At 39.4% G+C, this 27,969-nt stretch overlaps 1 protein-coding gene across 2 annotated transcripts; it reads left to right on the forward strand.

The window, feature by feature from the left end:
* On the forward strand, positions 1-27,873 carry LOC101471471 (serine/threonine-protein kinase DCLK2). 2 transcript variants are annotated; one of them, XM_014413108.4, is made up of 16 exons: positions 1-242; positions 1,911-3,142; positions 9,452-9,831; positions 14,612-14,738; positions 15,001-15,126; positions 16,305-16,378; positions 16,473-16,554; positions 17,103-17,208; positions 17,729-17,786; positions 17,875-17,994; positions 18,247-18,393; positions 19,320-19,453; positions 20,472-20,549; positions 20,714-20,810; positions 21,181-21,261; positions 21,385-27,873. In XM_014413108.4, exons 2-16 carry the CDS (start codon positions 2,707-2,709, stop codon positions 21,523-21,525), a joined length of 2,187 nt encoding a protein of 728 aa, XP_014268594.1. In that variant the 5' UTR covers positions 1-242; positions 1,911-2,706; the 3' UTR covers positions 21,526-27,873. The 2 variants fall into 2 exon arrangements, with proteins under 2 accessions (XP_014268594.1, XP_076738489.1); XM_076882374.1 differs by having other exon boundaries at positions 16,473-16,548.
* Positions 27,874-27,969: the final 96 nt, after the last annotated feature.

The raw sequence follows: 27,969 nt of genomic DNA on the forward strand, positions 1-27,969 counted from the left end.
GTGAGCCTCAGCCGGTGTCTGTCTGCAGCAGCGGCCATGCTGCCTGACTCGGTGCATCCCGGTCCACCGGTGTAGCCTCCCTCCTGCATCCCTGTATCCCAGGTCAGCGGACGGACCCGGAACAGCTCGGTTAGAGTGGTTCAGCCCGCCGGGAGCCCCCGGAGCAGACCGTAACCAGAGCACCGAGGAGGGGAAAGAGGAGAAACGCTCCATAGCAACAAACCGGTTCCACAGCATTATTGGTAGGTGCCTCCCTTTCAGTGTACGTGTGTGTGTTTGAATGACGCTGTCAGCCAGCTTAGCAGTGTTAGGGCGGATAGATGGATAAAGTCAATTCTGTTATCAGATAGAGAGAGAGAGAGAGAGCACGGGTTTTATAAGCATTTCATCTGCAGGGTTTTATTTCTCATTGGGCTTAAGCTAAATCTAATAACACTGGAAATCGATGCAATTCTCCCACAGTGGCTGTGCAGCCAAATTTATGTCACACATTTGAACACATTGACTGTATGATGCCTATCAGTCCTGATGTGCATGTGCAATTTATCGTGGGGGGCGGGGTCTTAATGATCTTCAATAGAAGCCCATTCTGCTCGGGCCAGCTCCTTAAAGGTACTTTTTGTAAACGCACTGCAAAATGCAATAAAGACCATCACCACAAGGTGGCAGCATTTTTGCCAGAAAGTTTATGGGCAGTTGGAAATTTCACGGGTGCGTGCCTCTGACAGACCCTGCAAACATAGTGGACACAGTGCTGGAATTACCCCAGTCAACAGTGTTTGTGGCACAATGGCAAAAACTGCACTGTAGACCGACAGATGCTGACGTTTTCAGGTACTGTTGTGGACCAGTGACTCTTTCAGGACAAGGAATATTTATTTTATTATTGCATGAAGAAAACAAACACATGTATTCATTTTAAATATGGTTTTGGATTGATAGCTAATTTAAATGGTTGTGATCGAATGAAGCCCAGCAGGCTGTGAGTCTCAGATGTTGCCACAATATTCCATCCAAGACTTGATATCGAGGGAAAAAAAGGTTTAGTCAACTTTTTTTCCCTCGATATCAAGTCTTGGTTCTATCTTTTTCACAGATTGACATTACAGGTGTTTCAGGGGTGGAGCATTTAGTGTTCATGCCTTAAAAAGCTTCAGGTCTTTTGTTTTTAAAATGTCTCCTGTGTTTGACTTCCTGCCCTCCGCATCTGCTCTGTGCATCCTGACATATGTGAACCAGGAATGAGTCCAAGATGAGCCAGTGTTTTCCCAGAGTTCTGTTCTACTATGTATTTAATCTTATATTGGTTTGTTGAAGGACGACCTCTCATTAATCTAATATTTCTATGTTTTTTGTTTAAAAACTCTGTGAGCTCTTCTAACTACCAAAGCAAGTCAGCTAAGAGAGAGTGACAAAACTGTGCAAATGTTAACTTGCATGATGCTTTTAGGTGTCATGTTTGACTCAGGGCAGTTTGGATGCCCACTGGATTTTTGGGGGTGGTTTGACGCGGTACTCTGTGAGATGACAGCTCAGCCCTAAAAAATTTCAGTATCAGACATGACAGGAAAAGTCATAGCTGTTTCCTCACATGGTTTTTGGTGCTTTCTAAATAATTTAAAAATGTTGTAAAATCTAACTTTTAAAGTTTTTTTTTTAACACTGGTTTAATTTAATCAAAATTAAAAATTATTTTTGTTTATAAAATATTGAATAATTAAATAAAAGCAAACTATGTGCAAGCAATACCGACTCTTAATTACATGGTTTTATACAAAATGACCTTTTTAAAAATGAATTCCTGCTCTATGTCTGCACTGGTATAGAGTTGGAGGCTGTTCTCGAGATGATGGTGACTTCTGTCTTGTCAGTAAAACCATGTGATTGTCATTTCTTCTTTTTTTCCCCAGTGACGGAGGGATGGTGAGGACACTAGAAGAGAAATTGTGAATGAGACATAAATCCCAAATCAAGCAGGATTAGAGGGACTTCGAGGCACTGGCCCAGATCTAAACCTGGAGTCGATTGAACGGGTTGTCTAAGGTCTGTTCATTCAAAGTACTGAGTTCAAAGCCAGATCACTGACGTTACAGCTGCGTTCCTGACACTGCAGATAGGTGACTGTGAGGACAGTGGAGGTTTAGCCTTGGTGGGAAAAATCTGTAATTCAAGGATCAGACTTCCTTCACATTCACATTGAATTTGCTAAAAATAAGGTGAAACAAAAACCTTACAGTTACAACCCCAAACTTATTGACCAGTGGACATCACGGATTAGAGCATGAACATAATACATGATTTTTAAGGATTTTTAAATTGGATAAAGGATATTTTTGAGTTCTGACTTAAGCTGGATTTACATCAAAGTGACCTGATGTCATTTTGGAGATTTCACCTGGATTATGAAGATTTCAGTTGATTTAAATGAACCATGACTGGTGTGATTGCCACAGTGCTGGTTCTTCGTTCAGGCCAACTGGACTACAGATCATCTTAGAAGTCTTAGGACTACAGCTGGTCTATGAGAATCTATCTACTGGAAGGAAGTCTCCAAGTTATAACACATTTTTTAGGGATTACTTATCACATTATCTATACGTGAGCAAGATCTGGACTACATAGCTTGGATAAACTTTTTCCTGCTGTTTGAAGGATGATTCTTTTCTAGCACGGATTTCGTTGAATGTTACTGGACTGTTATCCGCCATGTCTCTGAGTAAGACCCTCGAGTTGGAGCATTTTGACGAACGTGACAAGGTTCGGCGAGGACGCTCCACCCGGGCCAAGAGAGATGATTCCACCAGCAGTGCTGGTGGTGGAGGGTCTGGCCCGAGCTCCAGGGGCAGCAGCCTGGTCCCTAGTCCTGCTCACAGCGCCAACTGCAGCTACTACCGGACCCGCACCCTGCAGGCGCTCACCTCGGAGAAACGAGCCAAAAAAGTCCGGTTTTATCGCAACGGAGACCGGTACTTTAAGGGCCTGGTGTACGCTGTTTCTAGTGACCGGTTCAGATCGTACGACGCTCTGCTAATGGAGCTCACACGCTCGTTGGCGGATAACCTGCATCTGCCTCAAGGAGTGCGGGTGATCTACACTATAGATGGCAGCAAGAAGATCACCAGTATGGATGAGCTGGTGGAAGGTAAGACTGGCAGCTTGGTTTTCATTTTCTAACAACTTGTCAATCACAAACCTTTAGGCAATGAGCAAAAATGCCCAGCTGAGGTAGAAAATGTCATGCTTTAGTAGGCTATGGGTGCACACTTACTGTGATTAATACGAATATTTTAAGACTATTATCTGGATTGTGGTTAGGGCATTCTTTAATTTGATCCCTATTTACTCTGCCAATACTCATCAATAATGTCTTTGTCGAAAGCATCTGATCTCCTGGATCATTTGTCATCATAAAATTAGTCAAAATTGGTCTACAGCCATTTCCATTCCTAGTTGACCACCTACACATTTGTTCCCTTTGTCAGATTTTTGATGTCAGGTGCTTTATATTAGCAGTGGTCTTGCTGACTATTGAATCTTTGTTTTGTCTGCAAATGTTGCATATCCTTAAAATAAATATGCAGTAGTCATTTGTCACTGAGTCATAATTTTGTGCAGACTTCAGTTGATTACTCTCACCACAGATCAATCAAGTGGCCTGTCTTGTTTAAACTTCCTCATGTTTCCTTCCTCTCGGCTCCCTCTTGGCTTTTGTTATCCAAACATGCTTGAATTATTTATTTCTGTGTACATCAACAGCAGACTGATAAGTACATAATCAATACAGTAATACTCAAGGGTATATCGGTTTTAATATTCATTGGGGAAATAACCCAGGACCTGTCTGAGGTGTACAGCTGTTTCTGTATAAAAAGTATCATGTTGTCCACTACTGAATCGACCCCTGACACTATATATCCTGTAATTTGGTGAAGTTGTCCCTGTGTAGTTTTTATGCACATGCAGATTTACAGCAGTGTTAATCCTATTGAAGATTTTAAGCTGGAGACTCCAAGTAAAGCTTGTGATTAATAAATAAGTGCATATGTGTTGGTTAAATTTTGGTGGGAGCAATTTAAGGTACTTAGGTATCTTAGGGACGTATCCCATCATCTCTACCATAGATTTTGTCCATGGTGACACTGTATGTATGTGGGATAACTGAACCCACCAGTAAACGCATAGCTCATTAAAGTTGAACCAAAGGAAAATTGTGTTTTTAACATTTTATTGAAAATGATACCTTCCCACCATCTAGTCACACTCCTTTCTCTTTTAAACTGATATCCAGTTAATTGAAACTGCCGGCAGTGATGATTGGGATCACACACCTTTGATAGGTCTACCTGCTTCCTGTGGATATTTTAAGCCCAGGATGGATAACTGGCTGTTGCACACATACATCCATCAATTGTTTTGCCCAACGTGTGACATTACAGAATATCCAACAATTACAGTTGTGGGTTTTTTTGTTTGTTTGTTTGTTTTTTGCTGTTGCCAACAGACCGTTCAGGGAAAGCCCACCAGCTTCGTCATTTAGCATCACCTAGATGTTTAGATTGGACTGCCCATATATTATGTGAATAATTAGCTCAAAATCTTCAATGGGATTAACATTGCAGTTTTTTGCCAATGTTTGACAAATGACTATTCTAAAGAATAATGCCTTGAAATGGCAAAACTTCAGCTTAGTGCAAATGCCGTAAAAATGGACTTCCTGTTGGGTTTCGTGCGGGCTATGTTATTGATATGCTATAATGGTGCTATAGACACAGAACAATTTTGAAACATCTTGTGTATAAAACCTTTTAACTATGTAAGTTTTTACCACTTTTGACAGAATTTTTCAAGCACTTTTTAACCCCTCAAAATTATTGTGACTTAATTACAGTAATAAAGATAATATCTAGAAGACCAAACTGAGCAGTTCCACTAATGCCTTCACATATTCAGTGCACAGTCATCTAATGACCCATCATTATGTGTTATATCCTGTCTCCAATATCCTCTTGTAAACTTCAAGTGTACTTTATCTTATAAAGAAGCATGTATCTCATAAATGCTCATAAGTCTTCCACATCTAAAATTTATACGCACGAACAATATTCCTGGATAATTTAACAGCAACTCCGAGATCCACTCACTCTGCTCATCCTGTTGCCCTAAAGTCATTTAGTGAGAAACAGACCAGTGGCTGAGTAACATCACTTATCATCAATATTGATGAGTGACTGGTTTAATGTCCTCTGATGAGCGTTAGTGCCAGGAAGCTGTTCAGCCGGAGATCTACTAAAAGACAGATGCATCGCTCTTAAGCACTTAACAACGACAAACAGACCACAGCGGCTCAAAGCTGCGAGTGTGAAGTGGAAAAGTCATCGCTCACAACTTAACTGAGTATTTGAGCTGTAACAGAGGGGGAAACATGGATTATCTGATTAGCTGTGCTGGAAAGCAGCTAATGCACTGGGATGATTGATCTGAGTGTGTCCTGCTGAATGTCAAGATTATTGGTTTAGCATTTCAAAAGTACTGTGACAGAGATTTCAAATATCATAACCTTTCAGGTTTTTCTAGGCTTGGCAGCAGCCATAACAATCAGCTCATATACATCATGTTTTATGGTTGTAATAAAATTATTATTATTTTTAATCCAAAGCATGTTTTAGAAAACCCAACTAAACCATTTCAGTGCTTGAGGAAGTCTGGTTTGCTTCATCATTAATGAATCACTAGGAAGTTTCTTTGAACTTTTTAAATTTTCCCCTATTTTTAACAATATAATCACACAAAAATGGTTTTAAGTGTTTAAACCTTCTTGATTTTAATCTTATTTGAATCCTTTTCCATTGCTTTTAAATTATAAGATTTTGTAAAGCATGTTGTTTTATTAAATCCTAATTAAAATGAAACAAAACAAAAAAGTCTAAAAGTAATAGGGAAAAGGGGGCTCAAACCTCAGTCTCCTGGGTGAAGGTCTATTTTTTGTCTATAAAAAGCCACGAAGGTGCAATCTGTAGCTTTTTATAGACAAAAAAACCTTGAGTCAAGTGAATTTAATGGACACAATAAAAATAATAAAGACAATAGCTTCAGAAAAGTTTTTATTTTGAAACTAATGCTTAAAAAATTGTCACAAACTCCACAAATAAGCTGCAAATGTTTGTTAATTAATCAATGCGATAATTTCTTAACCTTAAAAGCTGAAATATTAAAAGTACCCTTCATTAAATTTCCCGTTTGTCGCGTCTTTACATTAAACAGCTCCTGAACAGAGACTGTGCCGGTGTCTCAGCTCTAATGTCGTATCGACACACAGACGGTGCTTCTGTGTTTAGTCACTGAGGTATTTGAATGAATACCTGCAGCAATCCTGTCCATCTGGTTTGAATTGCAAAGTGAAAGCCTGCATGTGGAGAGACAAGGTCACACACACAATACCTGCAGAGAAAGAGTGTGTGTGTCAACATGTAATGGGGATGAAACAAAGGGAGGAAAAAAGGGGCATTTTACTAGAGGCTTGCTGGCACAGATAAGCGTGTGTCTGATTTTAAAAGAGAGTGAAAGGTGTGTGCACGTTGGAAAGGTAGTGAGATAAAGACGAAGAGAGAGGGGAGTGTTAGGTGAGCCATTTTTAACCATATAAGGTAAAACAGGATATGTGGCTGGAGGCTGTTGTACATGTGATCAGCTGCAGTCTGCTGGAGCCTTAGTATAATTTATAATTTTATCTTATATTTAAAAACTCTTTATACAAACAGCCCAATGGATTTAACTGATGACAGATTTAAAGCTCAAATAAATTTAGGCACATGCACATTAGTCGCTAATCTAAGTAAGAGGATAATAAAGGAATTAAACTGTTTGTCATCATTGGTAGAACTTTATTGTTCATCCTTTTCTTTCTTTACATACATCAAAAACTGTGCCATAAAAGTTAAAATTGCCAAAGGGAACATCTATTTTAATAGTTTAGTTGTTTCTGATCAGCAAAATGTCAAATATTTTTTGTTTCTTGAATCTTAGGCATTTCCTTTTCATGCAGATGCTGATGAGGAAAAACATTAAAAACAAAACCAGCAGCTATGATCTATGGTGGCTCCAGCTCACAAATTTAACGATCTGCTACTAATGTCCTGGTGCCAGGCTGTACAGGACACCTTCAGAGTTGTCATGCAGTCCTGGACATGAAGGGTGTGATGTGTTTTGCAGGCACTATAAGCACAAGCAGTGAAGTGATGGTCACATCATGGATGTATATCTGTCCATTTTCTTCTGCTTATCCAGTTCTGGGTTGTGGGATGGGGTGAGAAATTCGAGGCGGGGTGCATCGGGCTGTTGCAGGGCTAACACAGAGACTCGCATTCAAACGCATGGTCAATTTTAAAATGATCAGTTAGCCTAACAACCCCCCCCCCCCCCCCCCCCCCCCCCCCAACTGATAATCTGAAAATGAAACCTTGGTCTATGTGAAATGATAACAGGTTCTTTTCCCCTTTAATGTGACAATGAGATCATTGATGCAGAAGAAATTTTTTAATTATAGTGTGTTTAAAAGTGTCTTTAAATAATAGGTTAGCCATAATTTGCCCCTAATAATATGATCATTTTCTAACCACTCCTGGCAGATTTTGGAGATCTCAACATGTTGAAGCTGTAGTTTAAAAAAAAAAAAAAAACACAATACAAAAAAAGAACCCCTTGAATTAAAAGGGTTTGAATGGTGGCGTTCTTAGGTTTCCACTGCTTATTTCCTGCTGGTTACTGACTGGGTTTCAGAGGCAGCAGTGTAAGCAGAGACCAGCCACCACCTTCGGCTCTTCTTGGGAGAGACACTGCAGCATTCCCAGGCCAGCTGAGATGAGAGACATAATCTCTCTGGCATGTCCTGGGTCTGCCCTGAAGCCTCCTGCCAGTAAGACTCCCAGGAAGCATCCCGGAGGCATTGTAGTGAGATGCCACCACCTCATCCAGCTCAGTCTGATGTGTAGTAATAGCAGCTCTACTCTTAGCCCCTCCCACCAGCCAAAAAAATTGCAAGAAATAGATTAAACTGTCTTTTTACTTAATTTGGGTTGCAAACTATAGCAATGTAACGTCTTTATTTTGTAGGGAACACTTTATGTAAATAAGGCTCTATTCATAGCTAGTACATCTGTTAAGGTAGTATAACTAATTCTAATATGACCACTAAGTGAAACAAGCTGTTTTTGAATAACAGCTTATGTGGAAACTAAACTGGATTATCAGTCTGACTTTACATTTTATTATCATACTCAGTCAGATTAATTGGAGCTGCGCTGCGATATGAAACACTGCATGCTCATCATTTCCATATTTCCTGCCTGGGTGCTTGAACGCTCTGACGAGTGACGAGCTGTTCAGTTTTCCAGCAGATCAGACAGAGTGAGAGGAGTGAATCTGACATCTGCTGTCACCTTCTCTTCATCCACTGTCACACACAAAGCTTGTATTACCGCGCTCTCGAATAAGCCTGTGACCCTGAACGCCCTCCTGTACATCACTCACTTATTTCACCTTTTAACTGCGTCCATGACAACAGCCAGCAGGTACAGATGACACAGCATAGCTTCCTGTATTCAAGGCTGCCTTTTAGAGCCAGTTCACTTTGCTTAATGTTTCTATCGAAGTTGTTGCTTGAATATTGTTGCTTTGTTATGGTCACAATCTTTGTGATGATGGTCTATTAAAGAACCGATAACTTAATTTTTACTTGAAAGGATTAGTACTATGCAAAAAACTGCCAAGAACATGCAATAAAAATCCAAGTAAGGAAAAGACAGAAGGCAGCAAAATACTTCTGAGACACACGGAAATGAACTGCAGATATAAAAAAGTGGGCACAGGATGAAGAACAGAGCTGCGTTCCGGGTGAACAAAATGTAGCAGAAGGATTTTTTTAATATAATTTAAATGTGGTGAATTCAAAGCCTAAGGACTGCAGTCATGGCAGCTGATTAATCGTGCCTGCCTTTCTCCATGCTGCTGTTGATATTGCAAAGTGTACTTCAGGGCCCATTGCCCACTGCTACACTTTGTATGTAAGTAAAGGTCATTTGTAAAGTGCTTTTAATTGGCACAAAGTCGCAAACTGATGTACAATTAAAATAAAAAATACATTAGAAAATTAAGATACAGTTAATAGCTTTATTAACCCCGGTTAAAACACACAACAAAATAGAAATAGAAATTGCAATTAACGTGCTAAAACAGCGTCCGTCTTTGGTGGCATTTGGTGTCCTTGAACACACATTTCATAAAAGCCTAATATTTAAGTTAACTATGTGAGATATTTAATGCTTTTTTTTTCAGTGTACGATATTGAGCTTTAATGGTTTTTGGTTAATTTTAGTCAAAAGTTTCTCCTGTAAAACCTTTGCAGTATTTGTTTTTAATGTAACTTTTCCTCCTCACACCCTGCCTTGCTGCTCAGGCGAGTGCTACATTTGTGCCTCCAACGAGCCTTACCGGAAGGTCGACTACACCAAGATCTCCGTCCCAAGCTGGAAGCCCGGTGCCAGCACTGGGCCTGGAACAGCAAGGTCAAGTGGAGCCTCCACGGCATCCACAGGAGTGTCGACGACCGTCCCCAAAGATCGCCCCGAAAGTCGAGAGGGCAGAGAGAGCAAAGACTTCATCAAACCCAAGTTGGTGACGGTGATCCGCAGCGGCGTGAAGCCTCGAAAGGCAGTGAGGATTCTCCTGAACAAGAAGACGGCGCACTCCTTCGAACAGGTGCTGGCGGACATCACCGAGGCCATCAAGCTGGACTCTGGAGCAGTAAAGAAGCTCTACACGCTGGACGGGAAACAGGTTTGATAACTTTTGGTGTTCCTGTTTTGTTCTTTGACACAAACATTGAAAAAGCTGCAACATGAAGCTACTTCATGGATTGATAAAGCAGCAAACATGGACGCTTACACAGTATGTTCAGACTTTTAGCAGCTTCAGTGGAGAACACATCTGTCCTGCATAATCATAGACATATAAAGTACTCGTACTTAGAAATCCATGAACTAAAGAGAGCCTGCTCACTTCTTTTCAGTCCCACTTACACCTAGAGGAAGCTCAGGAGGAAATCCTTAATGAGTGAAACACAAAGTAATGATTTACACCTGCCTCTAGACTGAAAAGTTCACTCCTGCATCCTGTGCCATCAATTATTAAGCTATTAAGTGCTTCTACAGTTCGATGTTAGTCTGATGGAGTCAATGCAGGTGTTTCAGATTCATCTTGTGTATGTACCAAAAGTGACATCTATTTATACTCATTTAGCCCACTGTATTTTTTCCTTATAAGAGCCAGTTATTCATGGAAATTAGAAGAATAAAGCTGAAGATGATTTTTTGGGGGGACGGGAGTACAGGGAGAGAGAGTGAAGACACACATCAAAGGGATGGGATTCTGACTCAAACTCGGGCTGCTACATTTCAGACTTGCAGCATATGGTCGCCTGCTGCCTCCATGAAAACACTTTTCACCCTGTGTCTAAGGCTGAGCCCAGACACGCTGCTAGAAAGCTTATTTCCACTGGCGGTATCCACCCTGACCTAATGGCTACACGTTAGGCTATGTAGGAGCTTAGATCGTCTGATAAACAGACAACCTCACAGAATTCACCAACTCTTGGGTCGACAACTTGTTCTTCACCCAGAGTGGGCACTCCTCTGGGCACACCCTTTTCTGTCTGAGAACCATGGCTTTAGACTTTAAGGTGCTGATTTTTATCTGCGGTTCCCACTCACTTAAAAACTTCCCCTTTGGGAGCTGAAGGCAACAGAACTGCATCATCTGCAAAAAGCAGGAATGAGATCCTGAAACCACCAATCACAAAACTCTTATTAAAGCTAGAATCCATCAACATTTGTGCTTCCTACCACTAAAGCACTCATCATATGCTAATGCAGGTTATAGATACCGAAAGCCACTTACCATCATCTTTACTTAGAACTGCCATGAACTTGCATTAGAGTGACAACACATGGCTCATGCATTTCCCAGTTCAGGAGCAGGACATCTGTCGTCTCTAGCAGTGGAGAATTCTCCCACTGATTTCTATTCAGCATTCTTTAAGTGTCATATCTTCTCTTCTGAAGTTCTCTATTTTTTGGCAGCAATTTACGGTTTAATTAGAAAAAATGACAGCAACAAATGGGTTGAACTAGACATACTGTGGGTAATGTTCACAGCCTGACTGTGACACACAGTTAAAGTAATTTCAGCCGTTTTGCTGAGCTCTAAACTGACGCAAACTCAGACAACACAGGGCCAGTGAACGAGGGCTGACTGCGGAAATCAAATTACAGCACTTCATTATAAAATTACTCCAGGAATGTGTTTCATTTTGGGATTCATCATATATAAAAGAGTTCATTTAAGGTGCAATTTTCAGTGTAAAGTGTACGGGTGGTTAGCGTAGTCTCCTTGAAGTTTAAATCTGCACTCTCTGCTCTTTATAAGTACATGTGTTTGAAGCCCTGGAACTGCAGCAGTCAGCTGAAGTTAATTTGAACAGAGTCTGACTAGGAGCTGATCCTCCTCAAAATGCTTTTGTGAGCTCATATTGGGTTAAGGATTTAAACGCATCACACGGCAGGGTTATTTTTACCCCACACATGCACGCGCTCTGTCTTTGAAGTTACAGATAACTGTGACGCTGATAACGGAGAGCTGAAGAAAAGCAAAGACAGCATGTCGAGGCGCCGGTGTGACTGAAAGAAGCTTGTTGTAGTGAATGCAGCTCAGACTTGTACACACACACTTACACATAAGTCTACTGAGTTCACCCTCAGAAACACACACACAAGGCACAAAACTGTCTCCGTTTGTTAAGATGTAGCTGCACCATTGCCTTGGGAAAAATAAAAACACATTCTGCAGACGCTTCCTTCAAAATAAAAGTATCCATTGCATCTGCCTCCTTAACAGTCTCATTGTTTTTACTTTAAAAGCATTCCCCCGGGCAAAGTTTATATATGAACATTGACCCTTTTCAAAAGTTCATAAGAAGAACTAAAAAAAATTAATCTGATATCACACTTGAAAAGTTATAGTACGAAAAGATTATAAAAGACTTAAAGAGAAAATTAACCTATCCACAAACAGGATTCACCAATCAGCATTACCAATTTGATGAAACCCTAAAAAAACTTGGAATGAGTATTTTGTTTATCATTCATATTTGTTTTGGTGCCCTGGCACAAAACAGGAATACATACTCGGACTTCTCTCTCCCCACCTACCTCCTCCAACTCTTCACCAACATAGCACGTTGGTTGGTACTGTCGAGTTCACATGTTCACCTCATATTCACATGGGCTCTCTCATAGCTTCCTCCAACAGTCCAATGGCAGACAGTTAGTGGTGTTAGGTTAATTTGTGATTTTAAATTGCTCATAGATGTGAGTGTAAATGGTCGTCTGTCTGTAAGAGGATAAAATAATGAGAATGATTTTTGTCAGTAATAGAAAATAGAAAATATATAAGGTAGTGGAAATGCCCAACCCTGACTTGTAGCAGCAGGAACTTTTTATTTACACAATTCTTCAACCTCTTGAGTAACATGCTGGTGTTTTCTGCTGTATTTATACTGTATTTTATATCTGAAAATAAATGCAGCTGACTTCAACATCAACAGACAGAAACAAAAAAAAACAAATAATAGTTTTGTGTAAATGAATGTTTTTATTTTGAAAGGCATGAATTGTAATGAGGGCTTTTATTCTCTTTCTGCCTCAGACTGCTTCATTTCATTTAGTCAGTCTCACAGGAACAAGGCGAGAGTGCGTGTGTGTGTGTGTGTGTGTGTGTGTGTGTGTGTGTGTGTGTGTGTGTGTGTGTGTGGGTGCGTGCGTGCGTGCGTGCGTGCGTGCGTGCGTCCTTGCCCTGTTCCTTCAGTTTGTACAGCCTCTTTAAAGAGTGGGACAGAAATCCCGTTTCACATACACACATTCACATACTTTGACATTGCAGTGTGGTTACCGTAGCAACCAGCTATCTAGGAACAGCCCCTTGCTACAGACACACACAGAATGTTCAGTCCAGTTCCGGAACCGTTAGGGGGAGTGTGGTCCCCATGGCAACTGTACAGCATTGAAATGACTTTGTATCAGTTGCTGTCTGAGTGTGGAAAGCAGCTTAACAGTGAAGAAATTAGTCTAATGTATTGGTTTGGCTCATATTAAGTTATTTCATCTGTATATTGTCAGTGTACACTGGTGACTGATAAGAATAAATACAAATAAGTCATGAGTGGAAAAAGTAACATGGAATACTAATGAATGAATGAAATGCGTGACACGTGCTCGAGAGTGGTCCACCATACTTGATATGATACAGAAACTGGCTGCTAGGGTAACCTGGTAATTGCAGGCGTCGTCTGATATCCTCTTTTTGTAGATGTCTCATGGTAATCATAATCAATATTGGTCCAGCTTCAACATTACAAGTGACCAATGACACTGTTGTGATATCATAGTTTTGTGATGTGGAAACTCTGACCCCAGAACCCTAACCCCGTCCCTGACCTCAGCCTAACACAAATAGAGTAGAGATGTGCAGTTTTCTTCCACATCACACAACAGTGTAATTGGTCACTTGCGTTGTTGAACCTGAAAAAACACCAAGGTTTTGTGTTTTAGATTTTTGTCCTCTTCACACCAGCATTAGAAGCTATGACCGGAGACCATGAGTATAAGCTAATTCTCAATACTTGACTATTTGCCTTTTTCACTAAATCAATCATATGTGCAGTCGGTCAATAGCGAGCCATTTTGAGAGCATGGACCAGAGTCTGAAATGGAGGAAGCTCCACTGTGGGAGGAAAATAACTTGTCTATACCACAGAGGAATCCTTCACAGTGCCGAGTCGGGACTTAATGATTTAATGTGACTAATGAATAAACTGGGACAACTTAAAGAGCTAATTAGCTAAAATCAAATTTGTTTGTAGTCACTCTGAGAGGCTCTGTGGGTTGATTAAAATCTAGCAATCACTTGCGTCAAAAACTGGGATGTGAGAGGATCTTTTCATATTCATATTCCAACCAGCCCTGTGAGCAGTCTCAGCGTTTGTGTGAGGAAACAGGGATGAATTTCACTTTGATGACTGAGCCTTAACTGTAAACCTCTCATCTTTTATACCTGTTCCTATACCTTTGTTCATCCTTCATTTCTGCATCTTTTCCTCTCCCACTCTTTGTTCTCTTGCTCCTCCCTCTCTCTGAATCTCGGACAGTTTGATGTGCAATTTCTATTTAATCCTCAAAACAGTTCCTTAGACAGCACATTGTGCCTGTGTGTGTGTGTGTGTGTGTGTGTGTGTGTGTGTGTGTGTGTGTGTGTGTGTGTGTGTGTGTGTGTGTGTGTGTGTGTGTGTGTGTGTGTGTGTCAGAGCCCATTGAAGCGTTGCCAGCTGTAAACATGATTCAAAATTTCCCATCTGTCATCTGCTCTGTTGCTCTCTCACAGACACACACATGCACACATGTCTGGTGTTGCTACACACACACACACACTCTGAACACACATATGCCGCTGCAGCTTTTCCTAAAATCTGATGAATCACAGCGTGTGCTTCTCTTTGTGTGTGCAGCTGACCTGTTTGCAGGATTTTTTCGGGGATGACGATGTGTTTATGGCCTGCGGTCCAGAGAAGTTTCGCTACGCTCAGGACGACTTTGTGCTCACACACAGCAGCAAAACACCGGCCTTTGTGAATGGTAACACAGACGCACACCCATCTTTGTATTGTTTGTAGAGTGTTTTTCTGTTTTTTGTTAGCAAACAACAAATTATTTGAATCGTAAAAAGAAAAACAAAGACTCACAAAATTGGGGGAGGGTTTATTCAGTTGTATTTACATGTTTACATGTGCAAATACAAATATGAAAAACATCAAAAGCCTGCTCATAACACAATCCTGTTAACCACTGAGAGAATGTGTAGCTCTCAGTTTTACACGACCCTTTTCTCTCTTTCCAGAGTGCAGGACCAAGGTCTCTCGCTCATCTGCCCCTCAGAAAACAACCAAGACCCCCAGCAGCTCCGGCTTCTCCTCCTCTAGGACTCTACCCAAAGGTCCGCCCAGGACAAAGTCACCTGGTCCAGGTATGAAGCAATAAGAAAACCGCCGCTAATAACTATCAGTAGAAAGATATAACAAGAAGTTTTTGTCAGGTTGATGTCACAAAAAGTACATACACAGTTCTTCTATCATCTAAGTGTTGCTAAAAGTCCTTGTTTCTCAGCCTTGGGCATCTGAACTATAACCCTTTATTCACATAGTGCTTTCTCACTCAAATTAAAATTTGCACCGAAATTCTTTTTTTTTTTTTTTTTTTAACAACTCATATAATCAGCCAGTGTTTTCTACACATATGGTAACAGCTTACGTAGTAAAAATAATGTATCTTTAGACACTTTGCTGCAACAAAACACAAACGCAAAACACATCACTTGTTCCTGCCTCTTTACTCGAATCTCTGAAAAATCTCAGACACTTTAAAAGAAATTAAATAACATTTTTGCACCAACAAAGTGATTCTAAAGAGCTGTTAGCCAAAAAAACTTATTGCCATATGTCATCTCGCAGTACAGCGTGTCCTCAAAAAGCACTTTTCCACGGAAACGTAAGGAAAAAAACGTAACAAAAAAGCAAAGATCTGATTAACAGTAAATTCATATTTCAGTGCAAAATATTCAGCAAAATATAAATAAATTAGCGGTGAAATTTGCACAGCAGACTGTGTGCCAGCTCTTGGTGCAGTGTCAGCACCCACAATTGGGCAAAGCATGTGTGGTAATTGATTTCTGCTGCTTTTTAGTGAAGCGATTTAATGCATCTGTGGTAGGTAAAAGTCTTATTTAGTGTTGATAGTCACAAAGAGATATCACTGGAAGACTCACATGGCCTATCCCTGGTTTAAAGGGATTTAGATTAGTATTGCAATAGGTTCAGTTAGTTACATCAAGGGCTACAAAGCAAGATCGTTTCATAATATTTTCACAAACTGGTTAAACTGATAAACGGCTGTCCCTGTTTACATGGAATAATGAACATCTGTCAGTGTTCTCTGAGTAGAATTGTGGGCATTTTTTCACAAGGGACCAGGTTTAAATTGCAGAAAATGGGCACTCAAGTAAGAATGAAGTACATGAATAATTTCTTAGCACACTTAACCATCTGTTTCTTCCACCACATACTTCTTCATCACTGTCTTCAAACTCATGCAGGTATGTGTATACAATTATTTTGACCAATCAGATCACTTCCTTCTTGCTTTCAGCTAATGAGACCTCTGGAAAATCATCCAGGTCCAGCCCATCCCCCACCAGCCCCGGGACTCGACGCAGCCTCAAGGTCACAATGATCAGATGATTGATGGATTGTTTCTATTTGTAATTGTTGTTTGCAATGAAAATGTCTAATGGTTCATCCTTACATTTGTCTTCAGATCTCACCTCGTCGTGCTTCCTCCACTGATGTAAACGGAGAGGCTGAACAGCCAGATGACACTGCTGAAGGTGAAGGTGAAGGTGTGTTTATCTTTTAATCAAGTCTGCAGTTTGTGAGTGTAATATCTGAAGTCAGTGACCGTGAAATGTGAACTTCTTGGTAACAGATCCAACTTTACAAAAAAAAGCTCCTACATGACACAGAAGTTGAGTGAGTTTGATGGCTGTTTGAAAGACCTGAGAGGCTATAGGCTGAATATCAAAGTGAATTATTTAAAAACAGCTTCTTGATAAAAGTACACATGGTGGCTGAGAACCTCACTGTGTGCCCAGTGCCAGGCTGAAAGCATTGAGCCTCTGGCATCAGTGCATGCTCCCTGGCTTGCACTCTGAGGGTCGCACAAGTGCTTGAAAGTCAAAAGACCAAATAAAAACCCAGAGAAAAGGCTCAGTGGCTTAGGAGGGGGTAAGGATGACAGCACATCTGTGACTCTGTGGGTTTGAAAGCAGATTTTCTGAGGTGATGCTTTGAAGGAAGTTGTCAAACTCTGAAACTTTCAGGTTAACTCAGAGGTTGTGTGTTCAGACTTTAGGAAGTCAGTGACATTTGAAAAGTCTTCTTTTCACAGTGAACGGCAATCGAACAGTTTCTTCCTCAACCATCAACGAGAAGTACAAGGTTGGAAAGGTGATCGGAGACGGAAACTTTGCTGTGGTGAAGGAGTGCGTGGAGAGGTAAATAACCATCACATAACTCAGTGAATGCACCTGCTGTTTGTAAACTGATATACTTAATCACACTGAGAAAAGTCAAAAACTAGAAGGGGTAGGGGAAGTTTATATGCAAAAAATGCCTCATGTTAGCCCTTTGCTAGATAGTTGCCAGGTAACATGATGCTGTTACGACATATCATGCATAATTCAAGTTTTGTAGATATAAATTAGATGTTATTATTAAAACGTTGCAATGCTTTTATAAGGTATAAGGTGTTATAGGTCCAGAAATGCTAAATGTTTGCTAGGCAACATGATGTGATATACATAAGAACCTCAAGGGACCGAAGATATACCTGTGTGCCAAGGTTGGCTGCTGAACTTCTGATGGTCTTGGAGAAGTTTGTGGTCAAAGAAACAAACACAGACAGATTTTGTGTATTATTCTCAGGCTCAGTGTGGCCCTCTGAGTGCAGTAGCTCAACACTGGGATTCAGGAGGTGTGTGAATCTGTAATATTTTATCTTTGTTTGACTGACAGGTCAACAGGACAGGAGTATGCTCTGAAGATCATAGACAAAGCTCGTTGCTGTGGGAAGGTAAGACTCACTGATCTCTGACTAATCCTGAGTTTATGTAAAGTCCTCTGAAATGATGAAGACACCAAACCTCTGTGTGTGTAAACAGGAGCACCTGATAGAAAATGAAGTGGCGGTCCTGAGGAGGGTTCGACATCCGAGCATCATCCAGTTAATCGAGGTGGACGAAACGCCCACTCAGCTGTTCCTGGTCATGGAGCTCGTCAAGGTTTCGCCTCTTCTTCCTGTTTTCTCCAGAAAGTGTTATTACATTGGGAACTTTCAGCTGCTTATTGAAGCAAAAACTATGAACTGAATGTTTTTCAGGTTTCAGCTTCTGTTGCTGCCTCTGTTTTTCATGTAGAAAAATAAAGAAACCGAAGAACTTTTCAATCACCACAAAAGTTGCTAACACTCCAGTGCTCTTATTCTTTTTATGAAACACAACAAATGTATTATTTTCATGCCTTTGTTTGTTCAGGGTGGAGATCTGTTCGACGCCATCACTTCCTCTACAAAGTACAGCGAGCGAGACGCCAGCGCCATGGTGTTCAACCTGGCCGGAGCCATCAAGTACCTGCACCGAATGAACATCGTACACCGAGACATCAAACCAGAGAACCTGCTGGTACGAACATGCACACATTGTGTTCACAATACTTGAATTTTATTTTGCAGTTACGTTTTTTAAATTCAGAAAAGATGAAAAAACAATTGTGAAGCTTTTATTTTAACAGTTTCTTGAATTTTAAATCATATAAACTGTAGTCTACAAACTATGCACCTCTTCATTGTTTATTTTACATTTACAATTTTAATGTGTTTTTGGGGCGATCGTGGCTCAAGAGTTGGGAGTTGTAATCGGAAGGTTGCCGGTTCGAGCCCCGGCTTGGACAGTCTCAGTCATTGTGTCCTTGGGCAAGACACTTCACCCGTTGCTTACTGGTGGTGGTCAGAGGGCCCCGTGGCGCCAGTGTCCGGCAGCCTCTGTCAGTGCGCCCCAGGGTGGCTGTGGCTACAATGTAGCTTGCCATCACCAGTGTGTGAATGTGTGTGTGAATGGGTGGATGACTGGATGTGTAAAGCGCTTTGGGGTCCTTAGGGACTAGTAAAGCGCTATACAAATACAGGCCATTTACCATTAAAAATGATTACCTAACGTAAGTAAGGCAAACTTTAACTTAAGAACAGTGTAAGTTCATGACACGTTTTAATGAGTAATTTTTTACTTTTTTGAATACTTTGAACATAAATTGAAGGTAATATATAGTGTATACCTTGTAAGTAATTTATTTACAATACTTCTTTTAGGTCATTCTTTTAAAAAAGCTGTATTGTTTTAACTATAGGTTGATGATTTTCCTACTCGTGGGACTAATAAAGGTATCTTATACTTATATATTATGCTGAGTAATTATTACTTCTGTTGACTTCCTGATTTATTTGGAAACATGATTATCCGGTTCGTAAAATAAGCCTGTGGAGCTGTTTACCTCCTCTGATTGCAGTCTTTGTGTACACCTTGGGAAGATTTCATGTATTTGTATCCCGCAGGTTTGTGAATATCCAGATGGCACTAAGTCATTGAAGCTGGGGGATTTTGGTTTGGCGACAGTGGTGGAAGGACCACTGTACACTGTTTGTGGCACGCCGACATACGTCGCCCCGGAGATCATCGCTGAGACCGGGTAAGGGAGGTCACAAAACCCCAAATTTATGCTAATCTCCTTTTCTGAAGTCGATTGGGACAGATGGTTGAAAGCAGGAATATTAGATTGTTAGGTCTGCAGAAAAATACTGCAAATTAAGCTGTGCACATGAAGAGCACATTTAAAGACCTGTTTTCTGTCTCATTTCTACAGCTGCATTCATAAAAAATGTAAAATAGCAGATCCAAATAATAAATAACCAATTTAAAATTGTCAGTACAGACTTGGTCAAAGGCTGGCTCTTGATACAATGCAATATGTTTTTTGCTTAGCAGAATAAAATAAACTAAAATAAATAGCTCTAAAACCCATTAATTTGTCATCTTCATTCAAAAGTTGTGCATTACTTTTTTTCCAACTGTTTTATAAAACAGTAAATTTGAAAATACACAGGGTGACAACATTATTTTTAGCAATTAATCACTTTGATTAAAGAGTTTGAACATACTGGTGGAGTAACCATTATAGAAATGTAAAAATTAATTACAAATACTGTGAATTTAGGGCAGCTGTGACATATACCTTACATTTGGTGGTGGTCTGAATAAATGTAATATATTTGGTGGTTTTATATATATGTACATTACATATGATGCATTGTTGTCTGATTCTAAAGCTTTAATTTTAAATGGATAATGAATGAATTAAATGAATGAAAAAACTTCAATTTAAAAGAATTATTCAAATGAAAAGACCAAAATTTCACTTTATTAAAATATATATGAATGTTAAATAAATATAAATATTTAAATTTAGTGACAGTTAATGTAATAAGTCTTTGAAAAAAATTGACCTCCAGAATAATTGCTTTGTATCCTGTTGCTATAAAAAAAAATATTGTTTACAACATGTAGTATAACTTAAGTCAGAAATGTATCAATATATATTTCTTTTATTTTTGCTTGTAAAGAAAAAAACTTCTTACCTTTTCTTATAAACGTTTATTTATAGTTGACCGTCTCTTATATTACACTGTTTTGTTTGTGTATGTGTGCAGTTATGGTCTAAAGGTGGACATCTGGGCGGCAGGCGTGATCACCTACATCCTGCTGTGTGGATTTCCTCCTTTCAGAAGGTGAGTTAGCATAAAGTTGTTGTTTATCCAGTCGTGCATGTGTTAATTGTTTCATTTGTTGTATTAACGCAGTCTTGTCTTTTGTATTGCTTTGGTATCATGTGACCTACCATCATTTTGGTTACGTTAATAAACAGCTTTTCCTGATTCTTGCTCTTCCTCAGTGAGAATAATATTCAGGAGGAGCTGTTTGATCAGATCCTCAGAGGGAAGCTGGAGTTTCCGTCTCCAGACTGGGACACCATCAGTCTTCCAGCAAAGGTACCATTCATGAAGTTTGCAAACAGTAAATACATTGTTTGGTATCCGACATCAGCTCAAGAACAAACATGATTATCTTGTGGCTTCACCATTGACTAAAGCCCTGCATTTTGCTAAGATGGTTTTTGAGTTAATGTTTTTCCAGTTTTTATGAAGTTTCAGTGGTTTGATCTCTTATTTAGTGGGTTTAGGAAGCACAAAACTGAATTTTAACCATCTCAAAATTAGAGGCTATTCAGCAGGACAAAGTGAAAAGAGAAACCATATAAAGCAAAGGCACATAGCATGAAATACAGCAGTGTGACCTAGTAAGCAGCACATTGGTACGGTGTACTGCAGACTGGTAACTGTTGCATGATCTGGTCCTCAGATGCTGATAAGTCAGATGCTGCAAGTGAATGTGGATGCCCGTTTCACTGCCGAGGAGGTCCTGTCGCACCCCTGGGTGACGGTAAGGGCACTCAGACATGTAATCTCATCAATACTGCAATAATACAGTAATTATTAACTTGGTGGTCATCGATACTCAATGCTTATTTTCATTTTCATAGTAAAATATGGTGTGTTTGTCTAGGATGAGGCTCCTATAGAATCCAACACTGTGAGCAGCGCTGAAGAGCAGAACAGTGGAGACACATTGGAAACAGAGGAACCAGAGGAACCAGAAGAATCCCCAATACTTGAAACCAAGCAAGTTCCCTCACCTCTGGTCTAAAACACATCCCCCTTATTGAATGGAAGAACAGAACAGTCTTTGTTTGGTCCACTGGAAACCCAGAAAGTTTCTTTATATCTGAACGTCTCATTAATTCCCAGACCAGATCGGTTCCCTTTAATCTGGTCTAGAACCTGTTACATGACATCATGTCACCTTAGTTAAATGAGTTTTAACTTCTAGAAGCCAACAACTCTGCTTTGAATTCTAGCTTTCTCTCATTTCCATTTAAAACCAAACCAATCACTTCCTCTTGGCTTTTATTTAATTTCATCTTCAGGAAACTGAACAGAACATATCGGACTTGAAGAAGTTTCTACACCTCTTTCTCTTGGACATGTTCATTCTTCTAAAGACCGAAAAGAGGTCCCACCATTTAAAACCAATCTAGTTCAATCTACTTGACATGAAACCAGTCCCATCATGCTTTGTGAAACAAAATGATTTGGTTCAGTTTTCTTCCACAAATATTCCCATTTTGGTTGTGAGGTATAAAACAATTTCCCTCTCTTGTGATGTGGAATTAATCCAATTTCTCCCTGTGCAAGTCAGCAAGTCCTGTCAGTCACCCGTCATCTGCTTGAATCGAACACGATACTATACATTCTTTAATCAGAAATGTGATTGAATCTTTACTTTGCTTTACTTTACAAACTTTACTTTGCTAATTAGAAAGCAAACATTAGTCTGGAAACCCAACAAGTTCCTTAAATATGGTCTCTCTGGCTCCCCTGGCCAAGAACCGAAAAAAGTCAATTGAATGTGATTTAAAGTATGTTCAGTTTAATCTTCGTCATCAAAATACATTCTTTCTAATCTACCCCAAACATATCACCAACAAACAGGTTCTCTCAGGTCTAGAACATATCCCCTATCGGGTCATGGAGACATTCTTTATTCACCAAGTGGAATCCAAAAAGTCCAGTCAAGAATGCAGATTGTTTTCTATAAATTGACTGAAGAAAGGAAAGGAGGAGGAGGACTGGAAAACAAGCAAATGTGGCCCATCCTATACCATCTGGAAAACCAAATATGTAAGTTAGTGGAAATAATAAGTTTCCTTAGATCAAGTGAAAACCCAACACTTCCCTTCTTACATGATTTAGAATACAACCTGTGTCATCTCAAACCAACCAAGTAAGTGTCCCCAAACTTAGTTTAGTGTCTAGAACAGTTGTTCACTATTTTGATTTGCTGGAAGCAGTCGTGTTCCCTTACTTTTACTCTGGAGTCATTTTGCTTCCCTTGGTTGGATGGATGTACTGTTTGGGGTTTTTTTTGTATGTTTTTTCTTCTTTATTTCTACTGGAAGCTGCACAAGTCTGCAACAATGGGAGTTTGTTGCACAAACCAGTTTCTCTACTATTTGTCTATCCTGTGAACACCATCCCACCTTTGGTCTGTGCCATTAAAACTACTGAAGACTTTTACAAGACACGTCTCTGCTGCTGATGAGCTCTATTAGAATGCTATTAAATGCCCATTTTGTTGTGAGACACAATGCCCGGCTACTTGAAGGACGCACACTATATCGATGTCGGGACACCATGAAGGTGCTATTCAACTCATCTTGTTTTATGATCCAGAGTCTGATTGGACTGTATTACCATTTCTTGTAAATGGCTCTTACCTCTTATCTGAATGACACTGGAAAAACTGATTGGACGGCTGTAAAAAGGCGTCAACCACTTTCATTAAGATATGAACACCTGACTCATTTTCAGATGCTCTCTCTGGTTTAGAGGTTATCGTTTCTGTAGTCCCTGCTGCTAGGCAACCAGGATGTCTTCCATTTATTCCGGGAAACGTCGCATTTCTTCTGCCTTTGCCCTCCAGCCCTCCTTCTGCTGGTCCGAAGGACGTCTCTCATTTCTTCTACTTGCACCTGCAAACTGGGGAGGTGATTGAGTACTGTGCCTGTTTACACTGCTGGTTAATTGCTTTCTCTTACAAGTTAAAGTCCCTAGAAGTTTGATATTTATGATAGCCACACATGAAGGCTCGTTGTGTTTGCTTTGGTTTTGAAGCACTCAGAATTTGTCTGGATTTTGGGAAATTGACTTTTCCTACTGCGAGATACTGGCAAATCTAAACATAGGATACTTCATCAGCTGGAAAAAGACTGTAAAAAAAGAAAAGATTCTCTGTCCAAAGTTCACATTTTGCGAGTGTATTCTGTATGGAATCTTACGTTAATGCATGTACACCAAGTTTGTGTGTAGATTAAACAAATGAAAATTTACACACAAACATTGAGGTTTATAGTATAACCAGAAAAGCCTGAACAAGTATGGTTTGCGTGCATCGAGTTGACCATGAACTCCTCTGTAATCAAAGTATTCTAGAGTAAAATTTGAGGCCATCTTTTTTACAACAAACGCTTGGCTGAAATTGGGTCATGTAACAGGAAAATCAAAAGAATCAAGGGCTTGCAATGACTCCTGACCTCTACCTGATTGAGGTCCTCTAACAGGACATTAACAGAGCTGTGCACAAACATAAACCTCGATGATCTAAGACAGGGATGTCCAACTCCAGGCCTCAAGGGCCGGTGTCCTGCAGGTTTTAGATGTGTCATTGATCCAACACAGCTGATTTTAATAACTAAATCACCTCCTTGACACATCTTAAAGTTCTCCAGAGGCCTGGTAATGAACTAATCATTTGATTCCGGCTGTAAAGAAGAGTGAGCCAAAATTCCTGCACGACAGCGTGAGAGACTGATAACTTTAGCTGTGATAAAGTTATACAGAGAAAGATTAAAATTGATTGTAAAAGATAAAAATCATGCGGTGCACTTAGTTTCTTTTTCACATAACTGTGTACTGCACAGAAAGTAAATATACTGTTAAAATAGGAAGCTAGGTTTAAATAAATATTAAACTACAGCACTTCAAATTGTTAGCAAATATTTAAAATATGTCATTAAACAAATTAAGTAAAATTAAGCAGTTAAAGGTTTTGATAAATAGTTAAATTAAAAGCATAGTTTCCAGTTGGAATTTTTCAGTGAAGGTTTTTTCAAGCCACTTTCTGAACACTGAAAGCCAAAAAACAATGAGCCTTATGTACAAAGACTCCTTTTGTTCCTCTGAAGGACACGTCCTGTCGTCTCACTCGCCTTCTGCCCTTTACCTATTCCCCCAGGCTTCGCACTGTATCTGAAATGAACTGAGGGACTTCAAAATGTCACATTTTCAAAAACAATTTCAACAACCTTTTAAAGTTTCTACCTGCAGTATGACTGAGATAAAGGTCACCTTTGAGTCTAGTCCCCGAGCTTACTGCCTCTCCTCGGTTCACAGCAGTTTACGGAGGATAAAATCTGTTGTAAATAATGTAAATATCACTCTGTCTGTTGTTGTCTGTTTGTCTGTGTGAGTCAGTTGTGAAGTAGGGAAACAGTAGCAGCCTGAACAAATACTACGACGATGAAAAAGAAAAAAAGTCTCATTGTAGACATGTGGTGTCAGCACCCTGAAAAAACCTTGTGCTGCCCAAAGAGACTGCGTTTCTTGGATGAAACAAATGATTTTCCACATTGATATTGGAACATTTTGTCATTCTCAATAGATACTTATTAAATTTAAAGAATAGTGGAGTTTCTGAAGGGTGTGAAGTAAGAGTTCTTACCTTAAAGTCAAGTTCTTGATAGATTTGGTAGCAACGAAGGACTGGACACTGACAGAGCTCTTTCATCATGTGGTTATGCGTCTGTGAGGTGTCACCAATCATATTGCTCCATCCACACACCCATCATGCTGTCTGTGATATTACTGATCATACATCAGTGAGAATGAAGGAATGCCTGTTTTTAAAAACAACGACAAAAAAGTGTGTTTGTGTGCGTGGGTAGTTGATTTCCACGACATAATGTTTGAAGTCCTGTGGAAAAACTGGAATGTATGAGGTTTGTAAGTTCTGAGTCTGCTTGCATCTTTCTTTAAAACTTGAAACCAAGTGTCAATCGTCATCTGGGTAAATGCATTGACCTAATGCAGTGTTATGACCTTACCGTGACCTTTGAGCTTAGCATAACCTTTCCATGGCCTTGACCTTAGGCTGGAGCTGCTCATTGAGAGTTTGGCAGGGGCATTTGAAGTGTTCATGAGTGGGACTAATGAAATAACTTCGAGCTCACAAACTGTTTTGAAGGGCAGAAAATTATTTATCTCACACATTAAAAAATTACAGCTACCTGACTGTAAGTAGGCAATTACAGGAACCACTGAACAAGCTTTTAATAAATAATACAATCATAAATATGCATAAACTAATACCTACAACAAATTCCAGCAACATGAAGAAGTTGAAAAAAGAAAATGTCATATGCAACAGTTTAAGAAGACCCGGCCCAATGATTGGTGTGATAATAACCAATGCATGCTGCACAAAAAAACAGTAAAAAAAACCACACTTTACCTTGCTGGTACACTCACGTTTCAAAATCTTAAACACCTCAATGTCTAGAAAAGGGACTTTTGCAGAGCCTTGAATACGTGACTGTTTTCTTTAAACAATTAAATGGCCTGTGATGTACAGCAGAACAATAGCTGCAGACAGATACATTGTTGGGGTCATTTTCTTTTAGGTGAAACAATAAAATAAGCCCCAGAATTAAAACAATTTAATTGTGTTCTGAATGGCATTATATCATTAGCACCAAATTAGCACCAGTTACTGTCATATGTTTTAATGTTTGGACATTTTGTTACAGCCCTGCAGTATTATAAATCACAATGGCACGGTCATGTACTCAGTAACTGCTGACGGTAACACTGACAGTATTATATTCAGTAGCACCGACGATGTATTTAGAATGTTGCTAACAAGCTAGCCGTACATATCTTCTCACATTGAACACTCATGAAGACCTTCAGCGGCAGCCAAACTCTCAGTCAGCGGCTCGGTCTTTGACCTTCTATGCCTGCTATGAACCCAGTAGTCTTAATTGTTTCCTTTTTATACTTCATACCAAACCAAGAAGAGCCTTTTTGTTGCTACTGTTGCAGCCACCCGCGTCAACAAGAAGCCAAACTTGATGTTTCACTTGTGTTGATGCGTTTCAGCATCTATTAGTTTTTGCTGTTGTCGACTTTGAACCCATTGTGCAAATTTAACTGCCAACCATTTTCACAAATCTACTTTAGTTTCATTTCCTGCCTTTGTTATTACTTTTAGTTTTCAAATTTATTATGGTTTACCAAATCTTCTCAAGGAATTTTGGGACACAATTTGCAGTCAAATTATTGGGAAGAAAACAATTTCTCATGCAAAGTTTAATATAAATTTTATGTTTTCAAAGTCAGTTGATTGGTTTTTTTCGGTTGTTGTTTTTTTTTTTTTTTTAATTCTTTACATTCTTGCAATTAGTCTAACTGATGTGTGACCTTAAATTTACTGATTTCTTTGGGTGTTTCAAGCATCCAGCAAATAATTTAACATTCTTGCACGTCAGTACATCGTTGTCATTATCACTGTATACAGCTTGGCTGGTTTTACATGTTTTAGATGTTTGGTCCATGACATTTGCAATTCTCCAAAGAAAGGTAGCTGTCAAATGAAAAAAAAATCTCTATTTTTGGTTGTAAATGAAAAACTTTGACATTAAAACCCTGATGATCATGAGCTGTAAGGTTTTACTATGTCAATAGTACACTTTGAACTGTTTTGAGCAAAGTTGGAAACAGATGATTCAGTTTCACTTTGACCCGGGTGGCTGTGATTACTGGGTCCTTTGTGTTTTTATGGGATGTGATTGATTGAGTGTGTGTGATCATTTTACATCATGCCTCATTATAGACAGGAGCTGATTTTATTTTTTTTATTTTTATTTTTTATGCACTAGACAAGTTAGGATTTTGAACCAAACTGGGCTGGTTTTCCAAAAAGAAATCTGAGTCTGAGGTTGATCTTTAAGGTCAGTACAATTTACTAAAGAATGTCTTAAATCATTTAATAACAGGATTTTTGCATGAAAAATCTTTAATTTACGAATTTAGACACAATCGATTTGTTAACACAATCAAACTGGACAATTCAACAAGAAAAAAAAGGCTTGCTTTGCAGCTCAAATTTCTTCAAAGCTGTGGAAGATTAACCATAAGTTCACCTTGAGGTGCTTTTTAGGAAAACTAGTCTTGGCTTGATGTGGAAGGAGAGGAGTGAAGAAAAGAGTTTTAACGACATGTTGTAGACATGTGTTAATGCTAATAATGATCTGTAATGTGATGTGTGTTCATATGAAACATGGATGTTTGCTGATATTAAGCTGGAGAAGAAGGGGGGTATACCCTGATTTGTACTGAGGAAACAAATGCATTCAACTGTGAAAATTAAACTAATGCAATGATACAATGTTGAAGTGCTGTTTTTTGGAAACTTGTGATACATACATACAAACATAGAGACATGGATAGATAACATAACACAAATAAGACAGAT

This window comes from Maylandia zebra, linkage group LG3 (genome assembly GCF_041146795.1).
Source record: "Maylandia zebra isolate NMK-2024a linkage group LG3, Mzebra_GT3a, whole genome shotgun sequence".
Taxonomy (NCBI): Eukaryota; Metazoa; Chordata; class Actinopteri; order Cichliformes; family Cichlidae; genus Maylandia; species Maylandia zebra.

Excerpts from the sequence above, each read along its gene's own strand:
- LOC101471471 (XM_014413108.4), top strand. The coding sequence starts at position 2,707 with ATGTCTCTGAGTAAGACCCTCGAGTTGGAGCATTTTGACGAACGTGAC. Across the intron at positions 9,832-14,611 it reads ACACGCTGGACGGGAAACAG|CTGACCTGTTTGCAGGATTT; the intron begins GTTTGATAACTT and ends TTGTGTGTGCAG. Across the intron at positions 15,127-16,304 it reads GACAAAGTCACCTGGTCCAG|CTAATGAGACCTCTGGAAAA; the intron begins GTATGAAGCAAT and ends TCTTGCTTTCAG.